General features: G+C 34.6%; 2 protein-coding genes across 2 annotated transcripts in view; one reads left to right on the top strand and one right to left on the bottom strand.

Annotated features, from left to right (window-relative positions):
- Positions 1 to 12,830, bottom strand: part of TCF12 (transcription factor 12) — an 884,529-nt gene that overhangs the window by 813,721 nt on the left and 57,978 nt on the right. The window lies entirely within an intron of this gene.
- Positions 1 to 12,830, top strand: part of MNS1 (meiosis specific nuclear structural 1) — a 33,281-nt gene that overhangs the window by 3,130 nt on the left and 17,321 nt on the right. Inside the window, exon 3 of the mRNA XM_050796829.1 lies at positions 5,537 to 5,664. Within this exon, the coding sequence (XP_050652786.1) occupies positions 5,537 to 5,664 (128 nt within the window). The remainder of the gene's footprint in view (positions 1 to 5,536; positions 5,665 to 12,830) is intronic.

Below are 12,830 nucleotides of genomic sequence, written 5' to 3'. Positions count from 1 at the left end.
CCTGTTCCCCTGCCCCTGCCCCACAAAAAAAAAGAAAAAGAAAAAGAAAAAGAACTTGTATTATTGACTAGGGTTATTTATTCTTACTGAAAAAGATAACAGTTAATTTTCAGAGTAAAGAGTTGGTGTCCTATTTTCTTCCATTGGTGTCTACCTATCTTGTGGTTGTTTTATAAAATTTTGTTTTTAGTTTTTGATTTTGTCTCTTTTTAAAAATACCTTTATGGACTAATAGATATTTATGTACTTTATTGCATTTATTATTTTTGATGCTCAAATTATCTCATCCTTGGCCATTGGATGCCCTTTTATATTGCCTCTGTGTTTTTTTTTTTTTGTTTGTTTGTTTGTTTGTTTTTTTGAGACAGAGTCTTCATCTGTCTTCCAGGCTGGAGTGCAGCCGCACCATCTTGGCTCACTGCAACCTCTACCTTCTGGGCTCAAGAGATTCTCCTCCCTCAGCCTCCCAAGTAGCTGGGATTACAGGCCTGCACTACCATGCTAGGCTAATTTTTGTATTTTTAGTAGAGATGGGATTTCACCATATTGGCCAGGCTGGTCTTGAACTCCTGACTTCAAGTGATCCGCCTGCCTCGGCCTCCCAAAGTGCTGTGATTACATGTGTCAGGCACTGTGCCCAGCCCTCTGTGCCCTTTTGACAATATTTCCTTAATCTTTGATAGCTTCCTTGCTTTCTGTCAAAACAAAATGTTCTAGGCTTGTGATAATTTTATGTGTCAACTTGACTGGGCCTTGGGGTTTCTAGGTATTTGATAAAACATCATTCTGGGTGTTTCTGTAGGTTGTTTTGGATGAGATTAGCATTTAAATCTGTAAACTGAGTATAAAGCACATTGCCCTCCCTAATATAGGTGGGCCTCATCCGATCTGTTGAAGGCCTGAATAGAACAAAAAGATTGACCTTCCTTTGAATAAGACAGAATTCTTCATGCCTGATTGCCTTTCAGCTGGGACATTTGCTTTTTTTTTCTTGTCATTGAATTGAAACTAAAACATTGGCTCTTTCTGGGTCTTGAGCCTGCTGGTTCTCAGGCTTTAGGACTCAAATGAGAACAAAACCATTAGTTCTTCAGCTTGCCAGCTCACCTTGCAGATCTTAGAACTTGCCTGCCTTCATAATCACTCACTCTAGAGAACCCTGACAAATACAAAGCTTATCTCTTATATTTCTTGTCCTACACCTGGAATCAGCCATTGTGCTAGGAAGCCCTGTTATCATTTAGTGGAAATAATATTTCAAGAAAACTTGGGTGCTAGGTTTACTCATAATTCTTGGGTTATAATTGCTTCCAGGTCTTTTCAGTGAACAATCTTGGAAATATGCATATTTTTAACTTTTTATTTTGAGATAAGTTTATCTCAAAATTTATAGGAGAGTTGCAAAAATAGTGTTGAGAATTTGCATATACCCTTCACCTGACTGCTTCTTAACATCTTACATAGATGAAAATCATAAAAAAGTTATCAAAATAGAGAATTTACCTTTGATAGAATACTGTTAACTATGAGATTTATTCAGATTTCATCAGTTTGTCCACTAATGTCTTTTTTTGCTAGTTGAGGACCACAGATTGCATTTAGTTGTCATGTCTCCTTAGTTTTTAGCCTTGAGAGGAATATGACTATGTCCTGAGTCACATAGCATGCTGCTACAACTTCTGCTTTTCCAATTACAGATTAAATCCTCCTTATTCTTGTTCTGTAAATGATTAGGAAAGACACCAGAGATAAGACCCCTCAAGATCATTACCCTTTCTCATGGAATGTTCCTTGGAATGCAACTAATTAAATTGCTATAATATATACACTGACCTTATATGGAAAATGTTGCAACCCTGTTAAGCTTCTCTATCTCTACGTATATAAGTTAAACCTTAACTTCCCCACGTTGGAACAATGACCCATTATTTTGCAGTTTGTGTTTCCTGAGTGGCTATCCTCAAGCTTTGCACTTGAATAAACTATAGTCATATATATGTACACACACACACACACACACACACAAAAACACACACATATATATATATATTTTTGAGGCAGAGTTTCTCTCTTGTTGCCCGGGCTGGAGTGCAATGGTGCAATCTTGGCTCACTGCAACCTCTGCCTCCTGGGTTCAAGTGATTCTCCTGCCTCAGCCTTCCAAGTAGCTGGGATTATAGGCATGCGCCACCACGCCCGGCTAATTCTGTATTTTTAGTAGAGACGGGGTTTCTCCATGTTGGTCAGGCTGGTCTCCAACTCCCAACCTGAGATGATCTGTCCTCCTCCGCCTCTCAAAGTGCTGGGATTACAGGCATGAGCCACTGTGCCCGGCCAGTCATTGTTTCTCCTCCATTCTTTGTCTCCTCTAGTTTGTAAGAATTCTTCACTTTTTCCTGTCTTTCATGACCTTGACAATTTTGAAGAGTACACGTTAGTTGCTGTAGTAATTTTCAATTGCTAAGTAACAAATTACCACAAACTTAGCAGCTTAAAACAACACCCATTTATTATCTCAGTTTCTGCAAGTCAGAAATCTAGGTGTGGTGTAGCTGGGTTCTAAATATATTCCTGAGAGATAATTGAAGGCATATATCTACATAAAACTCATACATGAGTGTATATAGCAGCATTATTCATAACACCCAAAAAGTAGAAACAACCCAGATGCCAATCAGCTGATAAATGGATAAACAAAATGTGTTACATCTGTACAACGGAATATTACACAGCCATAAAAAGGAAAGAATTACTGATACATGCTACAACATGTTAAAAACATTATGCTAATTGAAATAAACCAGATACAAAAGGCCACATATTGTGTGAATTCATTTATATGAAATATCCAGAATATGCAAATCCATAGAGACAAAAAATAGATTAGTGGGTGGCAGGGATTGGGAGAAAAGGTGAGAGGAATAGTGAGTGACTGTTAGTAGGTTACAGGTTTCTTTTGGGGTGATGTAAACATTCTGGAGTGTTGACATTTTATGCCACACACAAATGTAGACACGGATGTGCTATATATAGTGTGTACACACAATCATCTATATAGATCTATGGCATTTATAAAAATATATTTATAACATGGCAGCTTTATAGCTGCCATTAGCACAGATGTTTATAATATATAGCAGAATTATTCATAAATGTCAAAATTTAGAAGCAACCAAGATGTCCTTCAATAGATAATGGATAAACTGTGATACATCCAGATAATGGAATATTATTCAGTGCCAAAATGAAATGAGCTATGAAGCCATGAAAAGATGTGGAGGAATTTTAAATGCACATTACTAAGTGAAAGAAGCCAGTCCAAAAAGGCTCCATTCTGTATAATTCCAACTATGTGACATTCTGGGAAAGGCAAAACTACGGAAACAGTAAAAATGTAAGTTGTTTTTTTAGGATTTTAGGTGAGGAAGGTTTGAATAGACAGACCACAGAGGATTTTTAGGGTAGTGAAATGATTGTGTACAATACTATTATGGTAGATACATATGATTATGCATTGCCAAAACCCATAGAATGTGTACCACCAAGAATGAACCTTAATGTAAACTATGGACTTTGGGTGATAATGATGCATAGGTTTAAGTAACGTAAATACAGGTTTATTGAGTGTAACAAATGTACCAGTCTAATGGAGGAGGTTGATAGTAGGGGAGGCTGAGCATGTGTGGGGACAGGGAGTATATGGGAACTCTGTGTACTTTCTGGTCAATTTTGTTGTGAACCCAAAACTTCAAAGTCTATTTTTTTTAAGGATCTGGAACGAAATAGTGGTTATAGACACACAATATTGTGAATATACAAAATCACTGAATTGTGAATTGTAAAAGGTGAATTTTATGCTATATGAATTATATTTCAATTATTAAAAAATAACATGTACTAAGAATATTACATAAATAGCATCAAACTATATGTAATCTTTTGGAATTAGCTTTTTTCACTTAGCGTAATTCCTGGAGATTCATCCAAGTTTTGCTTGCATTCTTTTTTATTGCTTCATTTCTTTTTATTGCTGAGTACTATCCCATTGTATGGATGTACCACAGTTTATTTGACCATTCACAGGATGAAGGATGTCTTGAGTATTTTCAGTATTGGCTATTATGAATAAATCTGCTGTAAACATTTGTATACAGGTTTTTAAATAAAAAGTTTTTATTTCCCCTTTAAGAGGTAAATGGTTAAGAGGTACAATTGTTGAGTTGTATGATAATTGCATGGAGGCTTTTTTTTTTAAAGAGACAGGGTTTGCTCTGTTGCCCAGCTGGAGTGCAGTGGCGTGATCGTGGCTTACTGCAGCCTTGAACTCCTGGTCTGAGGTGGTCCTCCCACCTCAACCTCCTGATGTAGCTAGAACTACAGATTTGTGCCACCACACCTGGCTAATTTTCTGTAAAGACGGCATCTCTCTATGTTGCCCAGGCTGGTCTCAAACTCCTGGCCTTAAGGATCCTCCTGCCTTAGCCTCCCAAAGTACTGGGATTACAGGTGTAAGCCACAGCACTCAGCTGCATGTTAGTTTTATATCAAACTATCAAGCTGATTTTCAGAATGCCTGTACCATTTTACATTCCCACGCAGCAATATATGAGTAATAGTTTCATGCCAGCATCTGGGGTTGGCACTGTTTTTTGTTTTGGCCATTCCAATAGGTACGTACCAATATCTCATTGTAATTTTAATTTGCATTTCTTGATGGCTAATGATGTTGAACATCTTTTCATGTGTTTTCATTAGATACTGAATTTAATCAAGCCTCAAGATCTTTCTGCCATTTTACAGGAAATATAAAAGAGAAATAAGTTCAGTGATATATCCTGGGGAAGCAATCAGTCAAATGCAAAATGTGGAACATTCTACGGGATGTGTGTCCTAATTTCTATAATAAATCAGTGGCTTGGGGGAAAAACGTATGTAGAGAGGTGATTGTTACAGAATATATAAGAGACTTAAGAAAAATAATAATTAGATGCAATATGTGGATCTTGTTTGGATTTTGATTTGAGCAAACCAACTAGAAAAGTATCTTGAAACAACTGGGGAAGCTTGAATATGGACATGGTATTAGACATTAAGGAATTATTGTTAATTAGACATGTTGATATGATTGTTTTAAAAAATTCTGATCAGGTAGATATTTGTACTGAATTATTTACATGGTAAATGACATGATGTCTAGGATTGTTTTAAAACACCCTAGCAGAAAAAGAATAAGGAAAAAAAGAGTGAAATGGAAGGTAGAGAAAAAAGATTAGCAGAATGTTGACAGTTTTTGAAAACATGGGTGGTGGGTACCTGAGAGTGTACTTTAATATTCTTCTTGCTATTGGCAATACTTGAAATTTTCCATGATAAAATGTTTTGAAAAAGTATTTATTAAAACAACATTTTGTATTTTAAAATAAAACATCAATTGTTGGCCTTAAGGAATTTAGTTTTCTGTTATAAAACAAATTCAACCTTGATGAAAAAAATCTGATTCTAGAGCACAAACAACAAAGTTACATTTTTCGTTCAGGCAGAAGAAAACAAGAGATTGAAAGAACTCCAGCTCAAACAAGAAGAAAAACTGGCTATGGAATTGGCAAAACTAAAGCATGAAAGTCTAAAGGATGAAAAGATGAGGCAACAAGTAAGAGAAAACAGGTATCTTGGTTTCTCTAAATTTCATTTATTTAGTCTTTATCTTTAAACTCTTACGTAATTCTTAGCACCTGAAAGTGAAATTTCTTTGTTTATATCTTTTCACTTAGTTAATATTTTGCCTGGAAATACTTATTGCTTTAAGTTCTATAAATATTTATTTGAGAAAATAAGTTGTATTCATGGAAGTGCGAATATTTACAGTGAAAAATAAATATCAGTCCCCCTGCTCTTTCCTTTACGCATAAATTTTAAAATGACCTCTTATAAAAAATGAATTCCTAATCTTAAGAGGAACCTTAGGTAATAACTAGTTTAATTTTATACCTCTACATACATTTCCTACAGTATTTTTGGAATGACTCTTGAGCCTGTGTTTCAGTACCTCTAGTAACTGCAGTAGGAACTTTTTAAAAGTTTAATGTTAAATAATCTTCCCCCCCATTGTTTTAAAATTAATTTCTCTGTAACTTCATGCATCTATCTTCTTTAGGATGTCCTTTCATACATTTGAACACACTAAATGTTTTCTTCTATAAGTTAACTATCCCTTGCTCCTTCAGTTGTTTCTTATATAACCTGGCTTTAAGTTTATTCATCATCCTGGTTTCTTCTCTGATTACAGTTTAAATTATTAGTGTTCCTTAGTGGCCCCCACCCTTCTGTGTAATACTCCAGGAAAGACTGCCAGCTACTCCAGATGACAGGACATTATTCTAGAATGTTTCTTGATCCTGCCTAAGGTCGAATTACTTTTTAGGAACAGCCTTGTCACAGTGTTAATCAAAACTCAGGGCCAAGTAAATGCTAATCATATACTTATGTAATTGAATATATTGGAAATGTACTTTGATAGTTATTACATTTTATCTTAATTGAGCAGGATGTCTACAGAATATTACAGGAATCATGGATGAGCTTCAGGGATTTTTGAACCTTGTTAAATTATATTAATATGTTTGGCAAATGTATCCATGTGTATTTTTCTGGCTCCACAACTCTAATCAGATTATCTAAGAGATTACTGATCCTTAGAAAAGAAATTTAGAATTACCGCTAAAATCTGCATATTGTTCTAGTCTCAAACTATCTTTTTGGACCCTAATTCTCCAGTCATCATTAGCTGTTACTCATGGTTTTTTTTAATCACCTGAAGATGAAATATTTCTTATCTCTAATTCACTGAAAACAAGAATTAAATAGAAGAGCTTTTCACTTGTAGCAATTGCAGATTAGGTTATTCAGATAAGTGTTCCTCCTGAGAAAACATCTAGGAAAAGCATAAAATTAAGATCTGTGAAAGGAAGGAAACCAGAATGTGAGCTTGGCATTTGTAGTGGCATTTCCTCTAGAGGTTTCTGCTGATTCCAAAAAATGGCTGAGAGTTAAGTGAAGCAGAGCTTGGCCAATAAGCATATGGCAGTATGTTCAACAGCATTCTACAAGCTGTACACTTAAGATTTGTGCACTTTAGTGTGTGTTTTACTTCAGTAATACAGAATTAGATTTTATTAGAAAGACATAGATTAAGGGATAATCTATGAAAAGGTTCTGGAAAATATTCAGAATAAAGCATGGAGAGACAAAAGGACAGAAAAATACAGATGAGAATTTAAAAGAGGTATGGGCTATGGTACAAAATTCTAGCAGATGTATTAATATAATTTTAGTCCTGGTAGAGAGGTGAAAGAGGATAATACAGAAGCATTATTTGAAGAGATGCTGGCCAGGAATTTTCAGAAAATTGTAAGTAATGAAAACTATACTTTCAATAATCCTAATAAAACTTTTAAAATCAAACAGTAATAGAAAATCATTAAAAAAGCAGCCAGAACAAAAAAGATTATTACCTCCAAAGAGACAACAGTAAGAAGTATGACATAATCCTGAATAGAAACAGTTGAAATTAAGAGAGAGCAGATTTACTTGGGTATGAAAAAAATAGAATGAATGAGTAAGACCTAGTATTTGATAGCACAACAGGGTGACTAGCGTCAATAATAATTTCACTGGACATTTAAAAATAACTGAAAGAGTATAATTGGATTATTTGTAACACAAAGGATCAATGCTTGAGGGGATTGATACCTCATTTTCCATGATGTGATTATTATGCATTGCATGCCTACATCAAAACATCTCATGTACCCCATAAATATATACAAATATATACTGTGTACCCACAAAAACTAAAAGGAAAAAAGTGCTTGAGTATATACAAAAAAATTTACAAATCACGCAGAATTGTATACCTTGTGAAAAATGTTTTCAAACCAACTCATTCAGTTGAGTACTCTTTCACATAGAGTATGCTTCCTCTCAGCAGTGTCAGAATTGCTAAGAGTTTTTTTATTTTGTGCAAAAGCCATACTAAAATTTTGACTGTCATGCAGAAATGGACCATATTTCAAATTGGTATATTCATGTGCAAATTGGCAGGTCTAAATTCAGGGAAATGCTCTGGTGCTTAAAATGTATCCTAATTTATTTAAAACCACCTATATTAAGATTAAGTTTTTTTAATGTAAAAGAAATTAATTTTTTAAATGCATGGCACATTTAAAAAATCTTTGAAGTTTATTTTGAAAATATTTCTTTGAGCTCAGAAATGATAAGACTCCCGTTAATTGATTTTGGAACACATGGTTTTGTACTCCAAGAAAGTACTTAAAAGATAATTTAACTTTGCTGCTGTTTTTAACTGGAGTTGGGAAACTTACTGTTTATTTTTAGGAATCCTATTTTAAATTATGGCACTAAACAATTAGTAGTTCTAATTAATTGCCCAATTAATTAAATGTATTTATTACACAGTTAACACATACTGTTATGAAAGCAAAAGCAAGTACCTCATATCTCATTTATATTTAAGTTCAGCAAGAACCATTTCAAAGAAAAGACAGACACAGTTTTTCCTTCTTAATACTATTACCATTACCTTGCTAATACCAGTACAATTATGTTCTGGACTGATAGTCAAGCTGTTAATTCATAAAATAGATGAGATGAACTAAAAGAGCACAAAATAACATTTTCTGATAATGTTATTCTCAGAAATAACAAAAGATTGATCACCAATAGTCCTGCATTAAAGGGAATACTAGCAGTTCTTCATTAGGTATTGATAGAAGAAGAAAAATGACCCCAAGCTTAATTTTGGAACTGCAAGAGGTACATGTGTAGTAAATTTAGGTGAAATTTGAATGTATAAAACATTATGTCTTTTGGGAATTAAAACATGTAAAGAGTTAAAAATATGACAAAAATGAGATAGGAAGTAAATGAAGTTAAAGTCAAGAATCTTGCATTGTCAAATAATAATGGATAAATTTATTCTCCTGGAAACAAACATGCTGTAATATCTGTAATAAAAACTTGGAAAAGAAAATATAACTGACTAATAGAGAATAAAATGTGATAATGGGAATTGATGATTCCAAAAAAGTCATATACAAAAGAGTTAATATAGCAGGCTTGAAGCTGCTATCTTAGAAAGTCCTGCTTGTAAGTTTGGTCCTTGGCTGGTGTCTGGAAACTGGCTTTTTGAGAAGTTTCTTACCACCTTAACTGCTAAGAGTGACTCACTGTACCTAAACTGTGAAAACAATATGGATTATACTGAATACCCATTTTCTTTCTGGGAGTCTGAGATATTGGTACATTTTAAGTAGAGGGTGCCTAAGTTACCACCCCCAATTAGCACCCTGGGCACTGAGTCTCTGATGAGCTCTAATGTCTGGCAGACATTTCACACGTCACAACTCATTGCTGGGGAATTAAGCATGTCCTGTGTGTTTCCACAGGTAGAGGCCTTTTCCACCTAGTTTTCTCTGGATTTCACCCCATGTGCCTTTTTCCTTTGCCAATTTTGCTGTGTATCCTTTCTTTAAAGTAAATCATAGCCGTTGAGTATAACTATATGCTGAGTCCTGTATCCTCCTAGTGAATCATCTAACCTGATGGTGGTCTTGGGAACCCCCAACACAGAAGCAAAAGGGAGAGAAGAGAGAACACAGGACAGGGAGGACAAGTAGAAAGAAGATACAAGCTTGTAAATGGAAACCCAATTATATTAGTAGTTATAGTAAACATATTTGAACCATTTACCAAAATTGATGAAATGTTGTATCAGAATAAAAAGAGCAACAGATTTTCAGAGGAATCCATTTATACACACTATTTTCTCTGTCCGTAGTAGAATTAAACTAGATGTAAGCAATTAAAAAAAAAAAAAAACTAGGCAATCTTTATATGCTTAGGTACTTAAAAATGTGCTTCTACATTACCCTTTGGTCAAAAAGTACAGCTGCTTCTTGACGTACAATGGGTTCAGGTCCCAATAAACTACATTTCCAATTTATGACAGGTTTATTGGGATGCATCTCCATTGTAAATTGAGGAACCTACTGTAAATGCATATGGTTTTCTCACCATTGTAAAGTCAAACCATCATTAGTCAGAGACTGTCTATAATCCAAATTGAAATTAGAAAGTATTTTTAACAGAATAATAATGAAAATACCACATAGTGAAAGTGGCAGGATTGGATTGACATTAGCAAAATAGCAGAGTAGGCAGCTCCCAGCTCCCAGCCCATCCCTCCACCAGAAACATCAGAAAACAAGCAGAAACTCGCCGAACCAATTTTATAAGAACTTTGGACAGCATTCAAAGGTTTACTGCAATCAAGCGAATGCTGAAACAAGAAAAAGCCTAAAAATGGTAGGAAAGTTTTGTGATATCTTCACTTGCCCTTTCCTCATTCCCTCCTAGCTCAGAGGCAGGTAGCCTTTGTTCCCAGTGCAGGACCCTGGTCCGTGGTTCAGGAGGAGCAGAGCGGATCTTATTCACAAATTGTTGGGCATATCTGTTCTAACCTACCTTGGGGCTACCTGAAAACCTAACACAAGGCACCTGTTTTACCTCACTCAGAACTCATTTAGGCCAGAAGGACAAATTGCATCTCTGACAAGGATTTAATATCTGAAATATATAAAGAACTCATACAATTCAATAATTTTAAAAACCCAGTTCAAAAATGGACAAAGAACTTAGACGTTTCTCTAAAGAAGATGTTCAGTGAATGATAAGTACATGAAAATATACTCAACATTATTTGTCATTAGGGAAATGCAAATCAAAACCACAAGAAGAAACTGTTTCACATCTAATAGGCAATTTTAATAAAAGTAGTGGAAAATAATAGGAATTGCCAAGAAAGTGGAAAAATTGGAACCCTCAGAAATTGCTGTTAGAAATGTAAAATGATGGAGGTGCTATGGGAAAAAGTTAAACACAGGATTACCATATGAGCCAGCAATTCCACTCCTAGGTATAAATATACAAAAAATTCAATAGTGAGACTTAAATGGATACTTACATACAAGCATTTGGTGCAGCATTATTTACAATAGCCAAAATGTTGAAACAACCTGAATGTCTATCAGATAGGTAGATGAACAAAGTGCAGCATATATACACTATACAATATCCTTCAGTTATAAAAAAATAATGAAGCACTGATACATGCTAAAACATGAGTGAACCTTGAAAACATTATGCTAAGTAAGCCAGACATAAAAGGACAAGTATTGTATAATTCCACTTCTGTGAAATATCTAGAATAGGCAAATAGACAAAATGTAGATTAGGAATTAGCAGGGCTTAGGGAGAGGGAAGAATGGGGAGTTACTGTTTAAGAGGCACAGCATTTTGCTTTGAGGGGAATGAAAAAGTTTTGGAAATAGTGTTGATGATTGCAGATCACTGTGAATGTAATTAACACCACTGAGCTGTACACTTAAAAATGGCTAGGATGGCAAATTTTTGTTACATATATTTTCACACAGTAAAAAATGGTATAGAACTGAAAAAAAAAAAAACAACCAACTTCTGGCATATAGTTAAGGCTGTTCCTCAAGGGTAGGTCTTAATCTGAAATAACTATATTAGAAAGGAATACTCCATCTGGAATTATTAGAAAACAAACTGCAAATTCTCTTCTGGAATGATTACAAGAAGAATGTAGGAGGAAGGCAATAATAAAGATAAGAGCAGAAACGAGTGAGTTAGAATATAAACATAGAGTAGAATAAATAAAGCCAAGAATTGTGTCATAAAAAGGTGAATAAAATTGATGACCCCTTGGTAGGAATGATAGAGTAAAAGAGAATGCACAAATAACCAGTTTTTGGAATGGATAATGGGATATCACTATAGATCATACAAACACTTAATGGACCAAAGCAGGATATTGCAAACAATTTTATGAAAATAAATTTGAAAACATAGATGAAATAGATAAATTCTTAGCACATTTTACCAAACTGATTGGCACAAGAAGAAATAGCTAAATGTTCCTATAACTTTTAAAGATATTGCATCTGTAATTTAACCTTGTCCACAAATAAACCTACAGGGCTATGTGAATTTTACCAAACATTCAGGACATAGTAACACCAGTGTTACATAGTTCTGTAGAACAGAGAAAGAGGAAGCACTTCCCAATTTGTTTTAATCAGATCAGTACCTGAAGAGGATATTATGAGAAACCTGTAGACTAATCTCTCTCATGAATTTAACTCCTGTAATCTGAAGTATTAATCAATATGAAATCCAGTGCTATATAAGAAAGATAAATCATCCTGACCAAATTTAATTTATTCCAGGAATGCAAAGGTGGTTTAACATTTTTAAAAATCAGTAAATGTAATTCATTTTATTAAAAATTATATGATTAGAAAAAGCGCATTGATATGAATCATCACTCTATGATTTAAAAAAAAAAAGAATGTAGCAAACTAGGGATAAAGGGAATTTACAGCAATATTACCCTTAATAGCAAAATGTTAAACACTTTTCTTCTGACATTGAAAAGAAGACAGGGATGCCTGCTCTGACAACTTCTAGTCATCTTTGTGTTATACATACTAATCAGTGCAGTAGGGCAAGAAAAAGCAAAGACAGGTGCCAGGATTGGCATTAAAGGAATAAAACTTTAATTATTCACAGATGATATGATTATATGTGTAGAAAATCCCAAAGCATCTACAAATAGCCGGATGGCTCATGCCTGTAGTCCCAGCACTTTGCAAGGCCAAGGCGGGTGGATCACCTGAGGTCAGGAGTTTGAAACCAGCCTAGCCAACATGGTGTAACTCCATCTGTAC

The sequence above is a fragment of the Macaca thibetana genome, chromosome 7, assembly GCF_024542745.1.
Source record: "Macaca thibetana thibetana isolate TM-01 chromosome 7, ASM2454274v1, whole genome shotgun sequence".
NCBI classification, from domain to species: domain Eukaryota; kingdom Metazoa; phylum Chordata; class Mammalia; order Primates; family Cercopithecidae; genus Macaca; species Macaca thibetana.
Note: the sequence above shows the minus strand (reverse complement) of the source record. Positions and strands in the feature narration are given on the sequence as shown.